Raw genomic sequence first — 21667 nt, 5'->3', positions numbered from 1 at the left:
TCCAGTTGAATAAATATCGTGTGGCATTATATGGTAATTTGTAAAGCTAATGTAGATTAGCTTATTTAGCTTTCTAAATAAAATGTAGATTTTATTTAAAACGCACATTTACGTTTTCATGACAGTATACAATGTTCGTAAGCATTTTAGCTTAGTTGTAATCCAGAGTTGAAATTCAAATCTGCTATCTGTGTAATACGATAGGAACAGGTGAAAAAGAAATTATTTCGTGTGTTAAATCTAAATTCGTCGATGAGTTAGAAACATAATAAGTAGTAAGTAGAATGTGATATGTGACCTAGAACTTAGGTCAAGGTATCAAATGTTCCAAAGCATTTAGTAACTTACGAGAAAATTTGAGAATATAGGTCTCCGACATTCGAGTACCTACTACAAAATTTCTAACTAGAAAAGCTAAATATGAACTCTAGCAAAGTGTTATCGCTTTTTGATTATTATCTACAAAACGCTTAATATTGAGTATATTGATAACTGTGATTGTAGTTGTGTGTGGTTGTTTAAATAAAGTGACGTTACTGTAGAATCTGTTTGTGTATAATTTATCACAACCGTAATTGAATCGAGTTGAAAATACCACAGCACTCTGAGTGCTATTGAAGCACTTACTGGGAAACGAACGAAACAGCTTTTACTATAGAATAAACCTTAATTTAATTACAAAATAAAATAACATTAAATACTATCCTCTTTTTAAGTAATGTTCTTCTGGAAGCTTCTGGTTTACCACGGCTTCGTCGATGCATGTTTTCAGGTCCTTCTGAGTTCTTGCAGCATCAGCTAATGCCTTCTGGATGGTATGCGTTTCCACAGTCTGGAGATTTGTGGCCAGACCAAGAGCTGCCCACACTCGGATAAAGGCCGACGAACAGCCACAGTCTAAAAAAGATTTGCACAATAAAAACTTTTTTGTCTGCAATCGGAGAAAGCTTTAAAAAAAAATAAAGAGACATTCACGTTTCTGCGAGCCAAGTCTAAGGAAAACTTCATTAAACTGTAATATTTATGGAATTTGTTTTCAGCGAAGTTAAGTGCGCGTGGCAGCCGACATTGTTTATTTTGCCGCGGTGCAGTGCAGGTCTATTAAATTGTAGCAATCATGCCTTTGTGAAAGCTGATGCATAGGTATTTATTTAGCAAGATGCTACAAATAAGTAATTTGATCTGAAGTACCTATTATTAACATAGCTATTTTCTTATAATATTTGGTTGTGTGTTGTAGGAACTACTTCTATGTAAAAAGTATTATTTCATACGAGGCTATCAACTATAACGAACTATTGAGTTTTCCACTTTAAGCCACTGCTGCCTGTACTACCACCTACACATAATAATACCTACACATTGCGTTATTTCTTAGCATTCCTAATGTGTATGTTGACAATTGCGGAAAACGAAATAGCTTCTGATGAATACCTATTTGAATCAGTACTTGGATATATAGACTTCTTTGAGTAACTTACCATATGTCCCGTATTCTCCTGATTTGTAGTCATATGGCACGAGGTAGTGGTAGTGAGGCCAGAACGTTTTTGTTAATATAAAGACTGTGTTTGAGTCCGGCGGAGATCTGTAACAAAAGTTATAAAACAAACGTTATAATCCTATTTATAAGTATGTATGTATAAAAGAAAGTTAGTTATCCCCATCCGGGTACGGGAAGTAACTTCAAAGCAAGACAGCCACAAAGCGTCTAACTTTCATACACATTCACTGTTGAACCTATTTAGGTAAGTACTAATTTAGTTTTAACAGTTAGGGAGTAAGTTTCTCCGCTCTCAAAGTGTATCAGTTTAATATGGTATCACAACACACTTAATTCATGTTCTGGGATCACTAATTAAGTTTCCTATTTATAACTGGTAATTGAACTAAAACATTTTAAATGAAAATAGAAAAGCATGAAAAGTTACATTGAGTTACTTAGTTATAAAAATAGCCGGAGGTTTATCTAAAATTCCACCAGCTTATAGTAAAATCAACTCAGATATTGAAGAGGCTAGGAAAGTACACGAAGTTCTCGCTTTAAAGAGATTATGGGATTAAGTAGTAGAACCACTTCTGGATTAATAGCGTAAGCGTTCGGAATAATAGAGCAATTTCAAAGAAAAACTGTCATTGAAATGTATTTGTAGTAGTAATGTTAATAGGGGTTGAAGTTAATTTTAAAAATTAATATGTTAGTTTAAAATGATTGGTTGAGTGGAATGCTCATTATATGAAGTTTTTTTATCATCACACGATTGGCAATTAGGCGTAGGTGAACATAAATTTCTTTTGACTGCTTATTTCGGTGTAAAGGTATATACTATGTAGTCAGTAAGAAAGCAGACACAAGAGTATTCAATGTTACTTATAATGTACTTACTTTTCTCCAGGCCTCAGTCCCCACACACTAATAGCGCTATCAATCAGCCAGGAGGTATGTAACACGATTAAGTATCGAAGGAAGCCGACGACGAACACGGAGCTCAGAACTGTGTCGTCCCAGTACTCGAGGGGAGCATTCAGTGGTAGCAGCGCGAACAATATCGCGTATAAGAACCAATACGCTCTGGAACAAGAAAATAATTCATATAACTTTACAATATTTCTGGTAGCACCTTAAAAGGTGGCTTATGTCATTACAAGCTTCTGCCAAAGGTTTCACAAACTTCTTTAGGGAGCTTCTTCACGTTTCCAGATAAAAAGTAGCCAATATCTTATTCTGACATATAATTTTAAGGTACATCACCGCTAGGTTGAATTAAAAACCATCCAGTAGTTTTTGGGAAGAGTAACAAACATCCCTATGTACAAACTTTCGCATTCAGAATGTCAGTAGTATTTATTGTGTTTGAGTGAGGATCGTTGTAAACTACATATTTGAGTTTTAGTAGTAACGCAATGCCAAAGTAAATAAATGGAAGTAAAACTTATCCTTACTTCTTTTGGAACATAACAATAGAATCGTTTTCAAGATCCGACATGTCTATGGCACTCTTCAGTTTTTCCTGTTGTGGGCTCAATTTCCTCAGTCGAGTCAGAAAGTGTGCGTACACGAAGCCTTTGTTGTAATCATAGGGATCGTCTTCCGTGGCGAAGTGGGCATGATGGAGCCTATGGTACTGCACCCAGTCGTATATCGAACCCTATAACATTAAAATTATTCATTATTAATGACATTTCATATCCGTATTATATTCCTTATAGTAACAAGGGTCCGTAATAAACATTTACGTCTTTTAGTGGCGTAGTAGGTGTTATTAGACCTCGGTTCTAATTAATTTTTACTACGTCCATACGACTTATTGTCACAGATTTTAATATTTCTTGTGTTACAGGTGAGTACTCCTATTCCATTGTCTCAAGTGTTATTAAATGGTGAATCTCTAAGCTACTAAAATACGCCGTATTTTGTGATTATCCATTCATTATTAATTGAAGAGCAGTCGTCTATGAAGAACAGCGATAAAGTTCTTTGTTTCCTGAACAAAATGGGAAATATCTGTCATATTTCGTTGTTCATCTGTTCATTCATAGGATTGATTGTGGATGTGAATACCTTGAATGGTGTCAAAAGCATTAATATAGTCCCATGGCAATCAATTGAAGTATTCACTGTTATGGGGGCAAATAATAAAGAATTTATCTTTTGGGGTCATCTGTGGCGTGAAATGGAACAAATATCCTTTCAGACAATATAGAGATGGAGTGTTTTTAACAGTTAACAACGTTAACAATCTTTTATCGGTCGAAATTTAACAGTTTTGTAAAGCGTGGTCTAGTTATAATATACTTACAACACCAGCTAAGGTCTGGAACAGCATAAGCGTGACCCGTAGTCCCGTGCTTGCTTTGTACGCTCCATGTGCCCATAACCGATGCGCTCCGGTGGTCATGCCCAAGATAGCCACAGATGTGAGGATGAAAACTGCAAATGTAAGGCTATTATAAGTAAGCAGGTTTAATTGAGCACTGGCTTAAAAAACACGAATTGAGAAGTTTCTCCTTTTTGGGAAGTCAGTTAAAAATGACACACTGCAAGTAAAAGCTAATTTTTTGTGAAAAGTAGTAAAATTTTGTCGCTGTTGTCACTTACAGAATAGAAGGGTCAACAGTTTGACTTCAAAGATCAGCAGCCATAATCCGTATAGAGAAAGGAGGTGTATATGTATGAAGAAAAGGACCGCTGGCCAGTTCGCCTCCCGGCTTCTGCTGATCGGTTCCTCATTCTCAGGCACCGCTTCTTTCACTTCCACCATCTTGTCAGGAAATCTATCTTTAACAAAAACAGTCAAATATTGAAATAAAACTTTTTCATTTTTTTACGCAGAGTTTTTTTAAACAATTATTTTAAGGCAACTTTCAGTTTTAATCGTACACTGTTAGCCCATACCTAAACCTTTAATTAATTAGCTAATGAAAAGTGAACAGAAACAAAGAACACTCTTAGATCCCTGAACTGAATTGAAATAAAAAGTGAATTACAAGAAAAGCTATTGCTTAAAGAATTCTGTTGTTCTGGCTTTCTATTCGATATGTGGTATATCGGCATCTTTACATATCGATTTGTGGTAATAACAGATATCCTTGTGAATACTGAATCTAATAAATAAATGCACATAAAATAGGTGAATACGAGTAAAATGCGAAAGAGAAATGACCCATATTTGTGACGTAATAATGAATTCACGGGTTTACATAGAACATTCGTTGCAAGCAAAATGAGGAGTGCCAAAATTAACAATTTAGATTTAGTACCTACATTACAATTCAAGCAATGCAGTTTCTACTCCGCTGCACGGCAAAATGAAACAAAATAGATTAGCAGGTAGCCTCTTTATTTTTGGGTAATGAACTTAAGCAAGCAACTAATTTGTTAATCTGGACTGCTTCAATTAATAGTATAACCTTTGACCATTCATTGTCCCGATGTGAAATGAGCCCTGACAAAAAAGAATAAACAGTGAGTGAGGTTAGCGGTGCATAAATTAAATTGCTTACTTGCTTGCTATGCTCAGGTTTTACTGGGAAAACTTATTTACTGCAAGATGGTTCGTTTAACTGAATTGAATATCTATTATATCCTTGACATTGTGTACGTATAAAGATTAAAATTTGCGTATATTTAGGTTTCATTTTATATTTTTTCAGTGGAGACCGTTTTTTGTTTCTTTTAACGTTCGTTCCCTCCAATAAACTAAGAGCAAACCGAGGTAAAGTGCTTTGCAAATTAAGTGCTGCACTCTAGCTACAGTACATAGATTGAAACTACTCTTTTGTGAGCTGATGCTTAGACCATACCTACTTATAGGTTTTAAGACTAAGAATTAAATATAATTTGTACATACTTGTTAATTTTTTGCACCCGTCAGCGTTTTCAAAAAATGGATAGTGTTGAAACAAAGAACGTGTAACAGTGTGAAGGTCAAAAGAGCAAATGAAACGATTGTATGTAAATAGTAGAATTACTTTTCCAAAACGTATAATTTGAAATTAAAATAGGCTGATTGATAAGTTTGGAACAACGAACTATCTGGTATAATAATGACCTACTTAACCCAGGTTTGTTATTTTTAATTTTCTCCGATTTAGAGTGCCCTACAAAGTTTTAGTCGCCCGATGGTTTGTATGGGCCCATAAATCAGTATGGAAAGTACGCACATAAGAACAACATGGTTTTTGGCCGGTATCAGAATGACTCAAAACTTTGATTGAATTCACGACTTTTTTTATATTGCTTTGTAATCATCGGATCAATGGACGGTGGGCTGTTTAGTCTGTAGTGTGCGGACACTTACTCTTAGACATACGGTAGGTATTAATTGTTAATTTATTCGCATGTTGTCTTGTCTATTAACTACTGACGAGAGTGACGGTTGGTTGTGACCCAGAGCCACGTGTCACTTTCAGGTTTAGATGACACTAATGTGATTTTAATGATGATGATAGTGCAAGTTAAAAGTAGTGTAGGTACTCCGTGTTTATTTAGGCCACCATTGATAAAGGTACTTGACTTAAACAAATGTACGTAGCATTTTTTAAAATAAGTAAAGAAAAATAATGCATTTTTGTAGCAAATATCATAGTTATGTAAGTTTTTTAATAGCTATAATATGTTAATTAAAGAAGCACAATGACGATATACGTAAAAATCATTTTGTTTTTTTTTCTTCTAATTGTCTACATTTGGTTTTTTCCAAGTCATTATTGTTACGTATTACTTACGTAATACATATGTGAGAATAGTTGATGACCATCAACTTTTAAACTTCAGCTTAATATAATTTAAGGCTGAAACTATTACAGGACAGAGATAAGTTTTACTTACTTTTCGCGTCCAGTTCAGTGAACCCATTGAAAATTGAAGTGCGGTCTCATCAAAAGTTAAAGATGGGAATATTAAATATCTATTATAACTTGAAGTTATTTAATACAACATCCCTCGTCAAAATGGGAAGGGTTATTGTACTAGAGAGAGCTAGGTGTTTATTCACAATATAAAGTTTTCATCCTCATTGGTAATCTTGTTTCAATACTTAGTTGTTGATTCATAGTGATTCAGTTTATGTCGAATCATTCTTATCAAAAGCCTTCAATGAGACCAAACCTTTAGATAACTTTATATAATCTAAAGACCGCTTTGAAATGATCTTTTTAAGGTTCTATTTTTGTGGGAAAGTATTTAAGAACTCGCAAAACTTAGCCACTGTTACTAGGTATCAGAAAAACCTTTTAGACAAAGTATGTTTTTTATTAGGCATTTATAAAATAACTTATCATTGGCGTGGCTATAAATCAAAACTCAAGATACCAGAATTTATATTGAGAAACCTACGAGGCTCATTTGACATCAATTCTGGGTGCAAATTCTGTTTAAAAATATTCATACGCATTTTTGCCGTGCTTTACAAAATCTGATTATGTAGTTACCTACATTCCGTTTTCTGCTGTTACCAGTTTAAAAAGGTAAGTCGGAAACAAACTGCGTATGTTCGTTTTTTATTGCTATTGTTATTAAGACAATGGTAGTGTTACACAAATATTTCACAAAACTTTGCATTATTTTGGGGTCAATCTCAAGCATTTTGTAGTGCAGTAAGACCATGACTGCATTTTTAGTAATCGGCTTGCGGAAAGTAGTGTGAATATGTTTAAATATGCAGTCACAATTCGCATTATCTAATGTTAATAAACATTTTTTAGGGCCTGAGTTCACAATGAATGAACCAGTCAAGGTTTCGGACATTGCCCTCGGAAAAATGGAATCATTTGAAAATGGATTATAAGTTTTTTTGAAACATTATCTTACAAAACACCCTATTGTGGGTTATTGTTATTGTGTTTATTTCAGAAGACTCATTTTATTAGTCCTTCCAATCTTTTTTCAAATCTAAGGTTATTTATTATTACACTAATACTATTTTGCAGTAGTTAGTAGTACCTAGTAGTTATTTTTTTTAATCGAAAAAAAGTATAGTATGTGTAGGCGAATATAACAGATTTTTAAAAATTAATACGTTTAGGGATGTCGATCAAAACTTACTAAGCATTGCCCATTAAATAGCAAATAAAAAAAAAAACGAACTCACCCTGCAACACTGAAAGACAGGCAACCGTAATCAATGAACACAACACAGTGACAAAGCAGAACCACGACTCAAATCATTATACATTCACGAGCCCTGGGCCAAGCTACATGGTTAATTACTCACGATACCTACAACTCCAATACATTCGATTATAATAAACCGTTCGATCGACTACTTACTAGGCAAACTTCAACCAGACCCTTGCGCATTTCGATTATATTGGTAGGCAACTCGATTTATAGTTGAATGGAGTTTCAATTTCATTTTAGTATCGCATAACTGAGTTTAGTCAGCGAATCGCTCAAAAATTTAAAATTCAGCGCTATTTGCTAGTGAGTGAAATACTTACCCAACTTAGTTCGGTAATGTTATTTTACACCAAGTGGAAATTTCTAGAGTTTGTTCAACTTGATATTTACATATTTGCGAAATCGATATGGAAGGAAATTCGAAAAGTCAATGCTGGTCGGTAATATCATACATACTATATTTATTATTACCAATTTTAAAATATCGTGATCGTCCTTGATGTTTTTATTCCAATTAACCCTAAAACCTAATTTAAAATAGGAATAACTATGCTAGTTACTAGGAGGAGTAACTATTGTATCAAATGTAACTTAATGCTGAAATATCCACTAACGGTTTGTGAATCCCGAGATGTTTAACAACATGAGTGAGCTGCATTAACTGCATGTTCCTGTTTTAAAGTCTGAAAATGTATTTACACGAAAACGGAACGGAAATGTTCAAACTGCAATTAAAAAGTTTTAAGTTTTCGGATACGATGAAAATCGCCGTGGTTTGGAACTAAATTAAACTCAGATCTAAAAAATACAAACCAGATAATCGCTTGTTGGGCTCGACCGCCGAAGGTTTCGTATCAATATCATGAAAAAGTTTAGAAAACGATTTATGTGTAGTGAAATTGGTACCTGTTGTGCAATGTGCGCCATTTCATCACCCCTATAAAATATTTAAAGATTTTGTTACTAATAAGTACCTACATATATAGTTTTCAGTATTTTTTATGGTCATAACGATACCAAATGCGTAGTTGTGGGTTTTAACGGAATTGACCTACAAAAATGATTCCACAGAGTGTGTCGCAATGTACTTAGTATGTTTTTAGCTGACTATAAAACTATACTTACATTTCGTTCCCGAAATAAAAGAAGATGACAGACCATATTTCCGTCACTTCTCTTACGGAACCCTAAAAAGCCATCAGGTATTTTTGTAAAGTTTCATATTTTCCGAGACTTTGTACCCTTTGGGGAGTGACGCCTGATCGAAACATTATTGCAAGTATATATTCATGAACATCGCATCGGATACACAAATGTGTTTAAAAAGGTTGTCGGAGACAGTGACCGATGTTAAGGCCATTTCTCAGAGATTTTTTCCCCCGTAATTTAAATTTCAATTCTACATTTCATTATGTAATAGATTAAAAGGTTGATAATGTAAATTAGAACGATTGTCAGAACATCAACTGTATAAAAAACTTCCTTTATTTTCGGTGGTGAGATTTTTTGTTACTCCTACCACGGATTACATATCTAATACTTACTCATTCTAAGTAGGTAAGTATGTATTTAGGTAACTGGTATTCATCTAATTTGAATGCAATAAATAAGACAGTCCAATTACTTATTCCAATTTAACTCTTTGTTAACCTTTTAGAAGTAACTAAGTATATCTACGTTTTGTATCTATTAACAGTAACAGCATAATAGTACGTCTAGCCGACACGGGACGGTAATTACTTCAGCCATTATAGTCAATAAAGTCGCAAGTACTTGGTTCTCATAGTATGCATGTCACTATTTAGATATCGTGATCAGCTGTTTTCGTACTAGATAGCGAATAACCTTGCTGAAGGTTTAACCTTAGGGGACGTGTGTTATGTATGTGACACGTTAGGCTGCCATCAGACGGACTAATCGTAGCAATCGGGCGTAGTTGACATGTGACGATGAACTGGGCTTTAAACGATTCATACTTCAGTGTATCAAAGAGAAGGTAAACTACATTTAAACAACATATATATCTACAACATAGATATGGAGTTTAGATAAAAATCATAATATATATATATATGTTGATTTATATGTAGTACCATGTTCCTCTGTCTGATCCTGAAAAATCTGAAAAATGTAGGTACAGATTTTCATATCTCTGAAAAATCTAAACAATGTACAGATTTCTTTGACACTTAGTAATCAAGATTTCAGTCCTAATGTATAGTAATATATCAGCTACCATAAGCTTTTTCGCAAATGTCGCAATAAAAACACGTTGACAAAGGACACTAACTTAAGCACCACTTAAGTAAGGTCGATCTCTCGAAACCGCAGCTGAGCATGAGGCAAAGTTGGGTACCACTGTTTGAGAGCAAAAAGTGGAGACTCGAAGTGGAGACTGCAGTATATTCGCCATTCGCGACAGTCGTATTAAATACTAAGAACTTGCAAAATTTCGGTCCCTTGAAGGTCAGAAAAAGTGAATTTTCACATTCTCTTCTTACTGTAACATGGAAATAATTTCTCAAATGCTTGTCGAACCCGTCTTCAGTTGTGTATGTATAACATATGTATGTTTGTGTAACATTATGTACCTATGTGTAACATGTGTACCTGAATATGTATATGCATGTGTAACAAATGTTGGTTTTCAAATCCCATAGAAGCGTTCAAGACAATGACGGGTATTAACCTCCGAAAATCTTCAATCAAAATTAACGAAGCAAGATAGATGGGATTAATTATTTACAGTTGGCTTGCTTCCAGAGGTTTAGAAGTACATTTGCATGGGAATGACAAACAAAATTGTATTGGAGTGGAAAGTGCCAAACTATCGCCGATCAATATTGATATGATGACACTTTAATTATGATGGAATACCACTATGCGACTATTACCTAAACTATTTAGTGCCTACATGGATAAATGTTATTAAAATGCAATTAAACAGAGTACATACTTTTCTATGGGTTATTTCGCCGAATTATTCTCGATCTATAAACTTTCCGATTTGGCGTCCATGAAAATGTGTGACGGATCGGTAATAGTTAATCTCATCCGTTATTATTTGGTTTCTAAAATTAGTAAGTATATGTCACCATATATAAATTTGACCCTAGTCGATATGCCGCTTTGCTAGCTTACTAAGAGAAAAATCCCGGTATAATATGTACGTCAATATGTTTCTAAGGCTTCACAAAAGTATTCGTTGGCCTTAAAGTTGTCTGAAAAGTTAAGTTATAACTTTCAAATACTTACCAATTCAGAGATATTATTTGTAATCCGGATTTGTTATAAGTGGCACGTCTATAGAAAACAATTTTTAAGTCTAGCCGGTCTTGTCTGTCTGACACGTAGGAGCTATATTATATTAGTTTCTGAGATCCAGTTATTTACACGTGGTGCTAGAGCAAAATCGCATGAGAAAGGAATCGAAGATTCTAGTTTTCTGGCTAGCTCTTCCAGACGCCAAGCTGTGTAGCTTTTTATAACAATGAAACTTTATAGGTAGGTGTCGAATTCGAAATGTATTTTGGGACTTTTTTCACATAACCGTCGTTATAATACAGTAGAGTATGATGTGTTTTCGCAGATTAAGATATTTATTATGCTTTTGAATGGGACTTATCTTGACGTAAAATAAAAGACAATATAAACAATTATCAAAGTCTACCCTTTTATTGTTGTTTTGAATCACACAATACTTGTCACATAGGTACTAATGGAATAGGTGTAGTGATTTTTAACAAAAATATAAATTCTTAAAAAAACAATTTACTTATGGACAATATTGTTGCCCATATTGCCACAACAAAACTTATAACGTAAATTAGGTATCTAAAATTACAAATGTCATCTCACATATCGAATAATCTAAGACTTTTGTAAACTTAGGCCAGATCACACTGGATTTTAAGAAACAAAATATGATTTATTTCAATATTGTTTTTTTAATGATCAATTTAAAATGTTCGTCAAATAAATGTGCCTGTTGCCACAAATTGGCCAAATCCGCGATTATGCTGTTGGTCATTTTATAACAAAACAAGGACTAAAACTAAAATATAACAGTCACTAAAACATGAGATATTCCTTTGCGTTTCGGACATTAGTATTTTTTAATCTCAGTCTTACATAATGGACTTTTGTTGCAAGTCCTTCTCCCGAAAAGACAAAACTACATACAAATAAATAATAATAATATTAAAAAATATCGAAATTTAAGTACATACAAAATGTAAATAATAAAATAAGAATAGCACCGATCTTTTCTTAGGAATTATTTTCAGTTAAACAGTGAAGGAACGACATAAAGTCGACTGTAGAGTGATGAAGAACGTAGTTATAATAAGATCACTTCGTCTGAAAATGAATGTTGCAATTTTCTATAAGCTTACTTAAACAAGACTTACAAAAAGTTTGCTCGTTCCTGGTCATTGCTATTCTCATTTTTATATTATAGAAGGTCGTAAACGTCGAACACCTTTTAATGCAAATGTATTCTAGTCTAAAAGTCTAAGACTAAGCACATCTTTGGATTATCGACAAGTTGTTAATACTTCAGTAAAGTGTAACAAATCTAAGTAACTTTGTGAGTTACAACTGGAAAAATGTGAAACAATTTATGTACATATTATTCAATTTTATAAGTGATACAAATATACATTTCAAATGCACAATTAATCAATTACGTCTTAAAAGTGAAAATACCCATAACAGTTATCAGTTTTGTAAACAATTCTTCTTATAATACATAGACTTATACTATTTTTTTATTATACTTACATATTAAAATTATATTACAAATTATTATCTTATACAAAACTTCTTAATGCACTTAAACATGCACAAGGAATATTTATTTACATTATGTATAGAAAGGATGTTGTTTTATTATTCTCGAAAATATCCAAATCTCAGTAATAAGTTCTCCTACTTGTAAGTTTTCATAAAAATATTTTATAAGTACTCTGCCAAAACCTTTATGAATATTTAAATCCATCATAATATCTAATCCTGCACAAACTTATTTGTCATAATAAACACTTTTAATTTTTCTTTATCTTTCTCGTTTTACCTCGTAAACTTGAACATAATAATACGAAAGATGAGAATGATAGGTAAGTATATATGTAGTGGAAATTCGGAAAAAGATTGTGTAACTTACAGTAAACCTCTATTATATTTATTTTTATTGTAGTTTGATTTATTAAATTCTTTTTTTTGTAATTGGATAGAGACTTTAAAGATTTTAAAAGTATTAATGCAATTATTCTATTTCAAATTAAGAATTAATAAATCCACAGATTCAGTTCTTCTGAAATGTCGTCAGTAGCGTTTCGTAGTCAACGACATAATTCATGTTTCATACTCTGAACTGGGCTGAAAGCTGACGGCGACGTGAAAGCGGAGCCTGGAACATATTGTGTCTTTCTGACAAAACCTTCAAAGCCCAAGAGAGGTATCATAACCACGAAGAACGAAATGACTAGCGGACGTGCCATAACGAAAAATCTCTTGAGAAAGTAGCGCGCCAAAATGCGGAGGACGAGGAACGTTACTGTCTGTAGTTACATCATGAGTATTTTTTGGACCTGATAATTTATTGTAATACAAAAATTCGTTGACAGATGTGTCAGAACCCGTACATCTCGTAAGCTCACTCTTGTCAAATGATCAGTCGTTTTGGTCACGCCCACCTTGTATTTGACCTAAAAGAAGGCGCCTGACTTATATACATTATGGTATCTCCGCTCATCTTTCCTTACTCCGTGGGTATAACCTATCATGCTTTATAGCTTGGCGTAGATGCAGTCTCTGGCTCTCGAATATGGCAACTTTATACTTATTCGTACAAACTCCGCTTCTGACATGTGTCTCAGTCTAATTGGTTCGTTCATTATCTACTGATCAAAAGCTGGATTAATACTGATACCTACTTTAAAAGTTTGGTGAAGTTGCAAAGAGGTAATAATGCTTAAAAATAGACCCATTTTGCATAGTCGTGCTAGTTACTTGCATAAGGTAGTGTATCTCAATTTTGAAGAGTTTATTATTGTACTGGAAATAGTGTGTCTCGGGAAATCCATTGAGTTGTATTTCCCTACAGGTTGATTTACCTACAGCATGTGGTATTTCTAGACATAAATCTAGATGTCTTTCATTAGTCCTACCTTGTGATACCTTATTGTATTTATTTGACGGGAATTTTATTATGTTTTGGAAAAACCATTAATGGATATTACGCTGTAACATTTAATTAGGTATATTAAGCTGTGACTTGATAGTTGTATTATGCGAAAGTGGTTAATTAACCTACAATTTGGGGTATTTATAGATATTTCATAACATAAATTTGTTTTGTTTGAAATTACTCTAATTAAGCAAAAGTTTCGAATTCAGCGAAAGTTTACATTGTCGGCTAGGTAGACAGCAAAAGTTCGTAATTTGTCGCCTCAGAAACGTCAAGTGATTTATTAAGTTATGTCAAGATTATTATGAGTATAATACACGGCAAGGATATTGTTGATCTTATTGATTTTCACGTCCATATAATATGTCGAAGGTGTAGTTAAGCTCGTTATAAATAATTACGCGTAGGAACCGCAAATATTTATCTTTCTAAATTGTTAACAATCACTATGAGTAATAAATTCGTAAGATTTTTTATATATCTGTTTCGTAAAGTGTACCTATAACCATATCATATTTATTTTTTCACCTTTTTCAAACTGTCAATTTCATGATGAAAAGATTTGCCCGCAGAACTGCCATCAAAATTAGTCCAATATTCATTATCTGGTCATGGGTTGTTTTGTTAGAATAAAAACATGACTTTTTATTAATAATCAAGTAATATAATGCCCCTACATTGCAATTTTAAATGCTTATTGCTGCCGCAGCATACACTAGAAAAGTTGGTAGAATTATTTAATTCAATACCTAAACGAACGTTTTGTTAAACGGTTCAAGTTTAGTTTAATAAACAACACAATGTTTAAAAATTCATACGAGATACTTATAATATTATATGTACATTAACTGTATCCTGAACCCAGCTTAAAATTATTACGCACTTGTGGTTTTTGTATATCTATACGCCACTAAAATTACTATATACATAATTCGACGTAGAGAAATTGACAAATTGTTCTCATTTGGTTGGCTTATTTCAAAGTCCACATTTACATATAATTTTATCCATACTCTTTCTCACGTTGTATTATTCTTAGCTTGATCTCTTTGAGGTACTTCTCTGGTTCGTCTGCGGAGTAATCTCTCTTTTCTTCTGCGATGTTATTGACTAATGCGTCGGGTGTGACTGTGATAGTCTCGGTTGGGGACGAGGGGTAGGTGCAGCACACTGGTGAGCAAGGTCTTCGCTTTTCGTTCGCGAGGCGCATTGCTGTGTCTAAGTACGAGTGTCTGTTATTGATGATTTCCTCCTTCATGGCGTGTTGGAAGGAGTGCTTGCTGCAGGTCCTGTAGTCGTGGAGGGGCGGCGTGACGATGGTCCTGCCGTTGTGGCACACGTGCACTGTGGGCACGCACCGGTCCCGCACGTCGTGGGGCCGCGACTTGTAGCGAATACTCGTCTCATGTCGCAACGAGTTTTTCAATGAATTACCTGTAATAAAGATTTTTTATTATAAAACAATGAAATTACAAAATATAAGCATATAAAAGCTTTGAGAGAATCCTGTCAATATTGATCTTGTTAAAGTTCGGGAGTTGCGAATGTCGTATAAGTTAAACATTAATTATTGTTGTTTCCCTACCAGCAAGCAAAAGTCCTAATTAGAGCATGTTTGCTTGGTTGCCACAAAGAAGTGGATTAGTTTGTGAACCTAAGCTTGTTTTGAATAAATGATGTCGTCAGAGTAATTGGATCATAAGGCGAGGCAGGCAAACATCGTGGGATCTAACTTTGTCACCACGAGGCGAACCTAGCATTCAAAACCTAGTTCTTTGTTTGTATTATATTGCTACAATAATAAAAACACTAATTAATAATTTGGTAGCTTGAAAAGGTGTTTTATTTGTGTTATGCGATGTTATTATAAACATCCGAAATAAATATCACAACTAAAATTATTTTCCTAACATCATAAAATCAGAGTAGAATTGAGTTGGCAAGCGTTTTAAATTCCTTCGGAAAACTGAAACTTTGATCTATCAAAACTGAAACTTTGAAAAATCAACGTTCAGTTTTCCAAGGGAATTTAAAGTGTTGTTTTTTTTTCTAAATAACCTGAGTTAACAGTACCGCTGGAAGTGGGGTTCCGTTGGAAGGCCATAGCCGTGTACGAGCAACGCTTAGCCGTTGCCTTCTCGTTGGAGCGGCAGCACCATAACATCATGGAGTTCTGAAACAGAGCATCTGCAATTTTAATTATGATGAACTTAGAACTCCTTTTCGAGTACCCATAACTTTGGCTTGTTTACCATAATATAAGATAATAAATAAAAAGGATAATTTAAAAACAAGACTAAGACTTTGAATATAAATCATCGTTATTGTGCTTAAAATTGCTTTACCCTTTTGTCTATTTTTAAACAACGTAAGTACGAAAAAGAATATGATCATCAGTCACCTTGAAAGCGTCCCTAAACTTATTGGACATGATGTGGTAGAATATTGGGTTGATGCACGTGGACATGTAGTAGAACACTCCAGAAATGTACGTGATCAGAGAGTACACGGAGAGGAGAATCGGAGAGCGCGCGTAATGGTTCTCAGTGGTTCCGTATATGGCGACCAGACGCTGCGCGTGGAATGGCGCCCAACAAATGAAAAACGCCACGACGACTGCCACTGCAAACAAAAAACAATTAGAAATAGTTATAACACAAAGTAGGTACAAAAAACATTATTCCGAAATTCAAAGCTATGAATTCCAAAGCAAGTTTTTGCATGGTTGGTGTTTGCAATTTTCAATTTCCAATTCCTATCCGACGAAAGTATAAACTTGTAGGATTTTTTTTGGGAGGTTAATTAACGGGTATGCCGTTTAGTCATGAGTTGCAACTGATAGTATTTCCCAATGTAGATTTGAACAAACAAAATTACGTATTTTCCAATTTTGCACTCAACCTATATTGCTGCTTTGGTTTGACCAATGAATGATTAGTTTTGAAAGTAGGTACAAAGTTTGGTACGAAGACAAACAACATTGTTTTTAGTACACTTTGGTTACCAAACTATGTTTACAAAATAAAACTACTGCATACATGTACTGTGAACTTTACACCAAGAAAGAATGCCAAATAATACAAAATGTTTTATTTTTGGCTTGTAAACTGTTGCATATGGGTAAAATACGATGTCGCGAAAGTTACATACGTAACGGCATGCTACTAATGTATTTCTAAATATTATTGTATGTGTTTTATTATTGCCTTAGGTGTTTAGGAACAAAAACCAGCCATCACGTGTTTGCGCACAAGGGTTGCAGTATCGTGGACAGTTTAGAAATGTTCGCACGCAATTTGTTATTGTTTTCTAAAGCGAGTAGGTCAGAAGAAACATTTGTGTACGTCACTGTATCGCACACCAGTAAAATCTCATATTTGGTATTATTAACTCTATTACCTACTATTTAATTGTACAAGTTGTATCAGTATTATTTAATTGTATGAATATAACGCTCCGTAGTAGCAGTTAGATATCTCCTATATACTGCGTCAAAGTCGTTAAGAAGTTAATCAATTCGATTTTCCAGCATTAAAAAATAATGTAGTGATAAAAGTTTATTCACCTACATTAAATACTGTGTATCTTTTATGTTGCACCATATTACGGTCACGAGTTGCAGTTATGTAGGGTAATGCACGTTTACGTGAAGTCTGTTTTCAGATGCACCTGGCATTCATGCAGTACTTTTTATATTTTTGTCGCCACATGGAATATTACCTATACTTTTATATGTTTTTTTTTCCTAAGATAGGACTTCAAACTTGACCTATTTCCTCGTTATTTAGAAGTCGATTTCAGTTATATAACATGATATATCGTAATGATTACAATGAAAATCATGGAAAAGAAAATAGGGCACGGTAACCGAATGGTAACGTATGTATTAATAGAAATGAACTTCTCATGAATCCAAAGTTAGTGATTTCCAAGTAATAATAATGCTATAGATGCTTCCAGACAGTAAAATGTAGGTAGGTTCCTATTTTAATAAATTATTCAAAGCAATTTAGATAAAACTCGTTACAAACGAGTATATTTACATACAGAAAAAGAATAGCTATTCAAGTACATAGGTTTTTTCAACTTTATAAGTATTGAAAATAAAAGTGTATTAAATAAATTCAACAAAACCTGTCCGAAGTCCAAACATATTTTTTGTCATTTTTGAAAGTGACATTCATAGGTATGTTTATTTTCCTTAACCTACACTTTTTTCAGAATCATTTTGTTTAGTTTCTGTTACGGACAATTTTCGCTCGTTCCCTCAATAGGTAGCAATACTGGGAACACAAGCTTTCTATGAAGAATTTTAGTGTATCATAATCTGTTCAGTTTCTTTCGAAATGTGCACTAACCATACGAGTTAGATTTTGATATAGGTATGAATTAGACCTATGTGATGGAAAGCCTAAAACCCAAAGTCTAAATATTTATACACACACTAGTAAGTCACATCTGTTCCTAAAATAATATTCCATATTTATTCTGAGCATTGCCCATGGAGAAATCGGAAATTTATTTCTAGATTAAGATGCGTCAGTCAAAAGGAATATCTTAATATAATTATGAGTACCTATTTTTAGATTCTACGTGGAATTGTCGTTGATATATTACGTTATGGCACGGGAGAGAGTGCGTACCTTGAATCACAAATAAATATGTTTTTAATCTAACGTAATAAGTGGGGAATATGATAATGCGACGGTGAGTTCGTCTTGTGTTAATTTTTCCATGACCTAGTTCAGATAGAACTGATTTCAATGAATGAAAAATTTTTGTTTATAGAGTCTTTCTAGGAATGAGGCTGTTGGAAGGTTATTCAAGTAAAATATTAAAATGTTAGTCCTAGCTATCGAAGTTTTGGTAATCATTGTTACCAAGAATGGTAAAGCGTTATACATATTGAATTTTATTCAACCTCCTGTCAAAGACTTTTAATTCATTAAAATTATATTCTCCCATTTAACAAGCATCGTATATCGTGTGTCTTAAATTCGGCGATAAGACAGTGGAATCTGATATTTGCAAATAAACTATTAAAACTAGTAAATAAAAATATAAATCTATTTCTTACCTAACATTTTGACGACTCTCCTCGTGGACTGGCTGTGTTTCCGTCTGATTTTATGCGTATATCTCATACTGGTGTCGAAATCTTTCTGACTTTGTTCTTTGCTTATATTCGTTTCCCTCAGTTTCAGCCCTATCAGTGAGTATAGCACTGTGATGAGGATCATCGGCGCGAAGAAGAAGAAAAATGTTGAGATTTCAAACGAGTGTTCTATGATGACCCTCGTCTGCAGGCACATGGTCACTCCGCTGTGCTCCAGGAGCCCGAACTGCAGAGCTTGAGGCAGCGCCAGCCCCACCGCCGCCACCCACAGAAACATCACATGCTTCGTTGCTCGTGAAAGCTTCGACATCTTATGTGAAACAAACGGGTGGCATATTGCTAAATATCTCTCTACAGTAAATAAAGTTATCGTCAAAACACTGGCATTCGTAGACGCCTCAGCTGCTAAACCTCTAATCACACAAAAACTGTGTCCAAACACATACGGCCATTTCGACCATATAGAATACATCTCCTGAGGCATTCCACTTATAAGTAAGAGGAGATCTGATATAGCTAAACTAAATAAATAATAATTTGTTGCCGTGTGCATACTTTTGTTCCGGACTATAACTAGGCATGTAAATATGTTGCCTAGTAGCCCGGTTATGAATATAAGTGCATATACGATAGTGACAGGTAGTACGATGAAGAGGGAGTCTCTTTGTGGGCCGAAGATGACCGTGGGGTCAACTGGCTCTGAGGTGTTGCCGGTCAAATTGGCCACCTCACTGATGGGACTCATGATGAGTCTTTTGTATCGGCTCTGGTGTTGTCGAGAGCATCAAAATGCTTTATTCACTCCATTCATTAGTCTGAAACAAGGAAAATAAAGATATTTTAATATACTGCAGTAAGAGAGAGTAAAATGCCTAATGTGTGAGAAGGTCGTGTAACATAAATAACACAATTTTCGATGAAAGCACCCATACAGCAAAATCATTGTAGATTTTCCAAGCGTCTTTTGTAACTTTCATCAAAAAATGTTTTGATAGAAAAAGTTTTGTTAAAATATTTCTATATTGTTACAATACCTACGATGAAATATTTTCGACAGTCCGACCGACACTAAAACTGTTCGCCGATTCGCATGTTGGTAGTATAAAAACGTAGGTATAACTTGTTCACACGTAGCTCGTGGATTTGTGTGAGTCAAAAGGATTTACACTTTTGTTTCAAAAGAAACTAAGAGTAATAAAGTTATACACAATTCTAGCTAACTCGTTTTATGTTGTATTCAAAACAACTTGTCTTATCTTATTGTGATAAAGAGATATCGTAAACACAACGTTATTCAGATCAAATTACCTATATTTTGGTCAGGAGAAAGTGTGGAATAATAACCTGTTATGGAAGCGTGCTAGTAAACAGTTTGTGAGTGTACTAACAGAGGGACGCGCGAACAACATTGGCATATCATCACAATTGCAAATGTGCTAGAAATTGGAACAAACAGGATATCTCCGAGGCGATGCATAAAGAATACATTTTGTGTGTATTTTGTAAGTAATTGGATTGTATCTTCCATGCCCATCTCGAAAACTCAATCTTTGGAATAATAAGCTGATTTGTTTTCCGATTCAATTTGCTTGATTGACAAATACAATATCTATTTGCCTTTAAATCGCCTTTTGTGTTAAATTGGATAAGAGAAAAATGCCTCGTTGAATAATATCTGAGGATTAGCATATTTACTCGTGTAGTCAGGTAACTCGTACCTAAGCATAAGTTGAGGTGAGTGTTTTTCATATATTATTAGATGGTTTTAACTTCTGTATATTTAAAGATGAACAATCGATAAATGATTTCAGATTTCTACGTCCCTTTGGCGTTTTATTTTACAATAATCGAATCTCGTGCAATTTCATAAAGTTCAACCTCTATCTTCGGTTGCCACAGAAAAATATTGGTTTTGTGAAGGTTCTAGCGTCATTTTTGCAATATTACTCTCAGTTACAATATAATGTATTTCAGTGTCACATGTAATTTATCCGGAATTACTCACCTATATCAATTTACTGATGGATTTTATTTATTTATAAGTTCAAAAATAATATTTTGAGGAAATAGAACCAAATAACAAATTGTATTTCTTTAAAAATAGACCTAGAAAACAGAAGCAGTTTTCGCAGGTGCGGGTGAAACCGCGGGATATAAGTGATTCAGTCATAATAAGGCAGAAGTACTCTTGTCTTGTTTAACCGCTAAGTTTCATTTATTCAAAGTGGCTCTTGTCTTAATTCATTTAAATGTTTGCACCGTTTTAAATTTGTGGCCGGGTCTACTCTTGACATTTAATTAGTAACAAGAAGTTAGGTTGCCTAGCTGTATAAACTTATCAATTTAATTGTTAACTGTTTAAACAGTAACATTTGGTTTTGTAACAAGTTAAAATGTTATTTTCTCTATACATTTTACTTTGCAGGTGTAATTTTAATAATAGCTCAGCTCCTAGTATGCTTTAATAATTAATTTTTTGCTACAAGATTCTTTAGTTCAACAAGGAACTCAGCAAACTACAAAGGAAGATGTAATATCTACAGACCAAGTAAATGACTAGACAAGGATATCCATTACAACTCACCTTTTCGGAAAACAGAGTGACCTGTCTACATGTATTTATTTTACTAATTGAACCGACGCGGCTGGAAAGAGAAGGTTCCACGTGTATGGATTATACAATAAAAAAAAACTACGAAAAAGGCACTTCTTGCAATTGTTCTCAGCCTACTTCGTAGAT

General features: G+C 34.0%; 2 protein-coding genes across 3 annotated transcripts in view; both read right to left on the bottom strand.

Moving 5' to 3' along the window:
* Window positions 1–647: 647 nt before the first annotated feature.
* LOC110371618 (acyl-CoA Delta-9 desaturase) lies at window positions 648–7749 on the bottom strand. The gene is made up of 7 exons (XM_049840354.2): window positions 7593–7749; window positions 4100–4275; window positions 3801–3931; window positions 2944–3149; window positions 2387–2572; window positions 1482–1588; window positions 648–897 (listed from the first exon to the last, which is right to left on the bottom strand). Exons 2-7 carry the CDS (start codon window positions 4260–4262, stop codon window positions 701–703), a joined length of 990 nt encoding a protein of 329 aa, XP_049696311.2. The 5' UTR covers window positions 4263–4275; window positions 7593–7749; the 3' UTR covers window positions 648–700.
* A 3547-nt stretch (window positions 7750–11296) lies between these two features.
* LOC110371629 (pyrokinin-1 receptor) overlaps window positions 11297–21667 on the bottom strand; it is a 79452-nt gene continuing 69081 nt past the window's right edge. The window contains exons 2-5 of one of the 2 annotated variants that reach the window (XM_049840358.2): window positions 18889–19742; window positions 16213–16433; window positions 15870–15984; window positions 11297–15245 (exon numbers count right to left, since the gene is read on the bottom strand). In XM_049840358.2, the coding sequence (XP_049696315.1) occupies window positions 14815–15245; window positions 15870–15984; window positions 16213–16433; window positions 18889–19672 (1551 nt within the window). In that variant the 5' untranslated portion in view covers window positions 19673–19742 and the 3' untranslated portion in view covers window positions 11297–14814. The remainder of the gene's footprint in view (window positions 15246–15869; window positions 15985–16212; window positions 16434–18888; window positions 19743–21667) is intronic. The other variant, XM_021327973.3, reaches the window with a different exon arrangement.

Source organism: Helicoverpa armigera, chromosome 13, assembly GCF_030705265.1.
Source record: "Helicoverpa armigera isolate CAAS_96S chromosome 13, ASM3070526v1, whole genome shotgun sequence".
Lineage (NCBI taxonomy): Eukaryota > Metazoa > Arthropoda > Insecta > Lepidoptera > Noctuidae > Helicoverpa > Helicoverpa armigera.
This window is presented reverse-complemented; position numbering and strand designations above follow the sequence as displayed.

Bases quoted from the DNA above. Each gene is read 5' to 3' on its own strand.
- LOC110371618 (XM_049840354.2), bottom strand. From the start codon at position 4,262: ATGGTGGAAGTGAAAGAAGCGGTGCCTGAGAATGAGGAACCGATCAGC. The intron at 3,932-4,099 runs GTAAGTGACAAC...TTACATTTGCAG, and splicing joins ACTGTTGACCCTTCTATTCT to TTTTCATCCTCACATCTGTG. The intron at 1,589-2,386 runs GTAAGTACATTA...CTTTTGTTACAG, and splicing joins GGACTGAGGCCTGGAGAAAA to ATCTCCGCCGGACTCAAACA.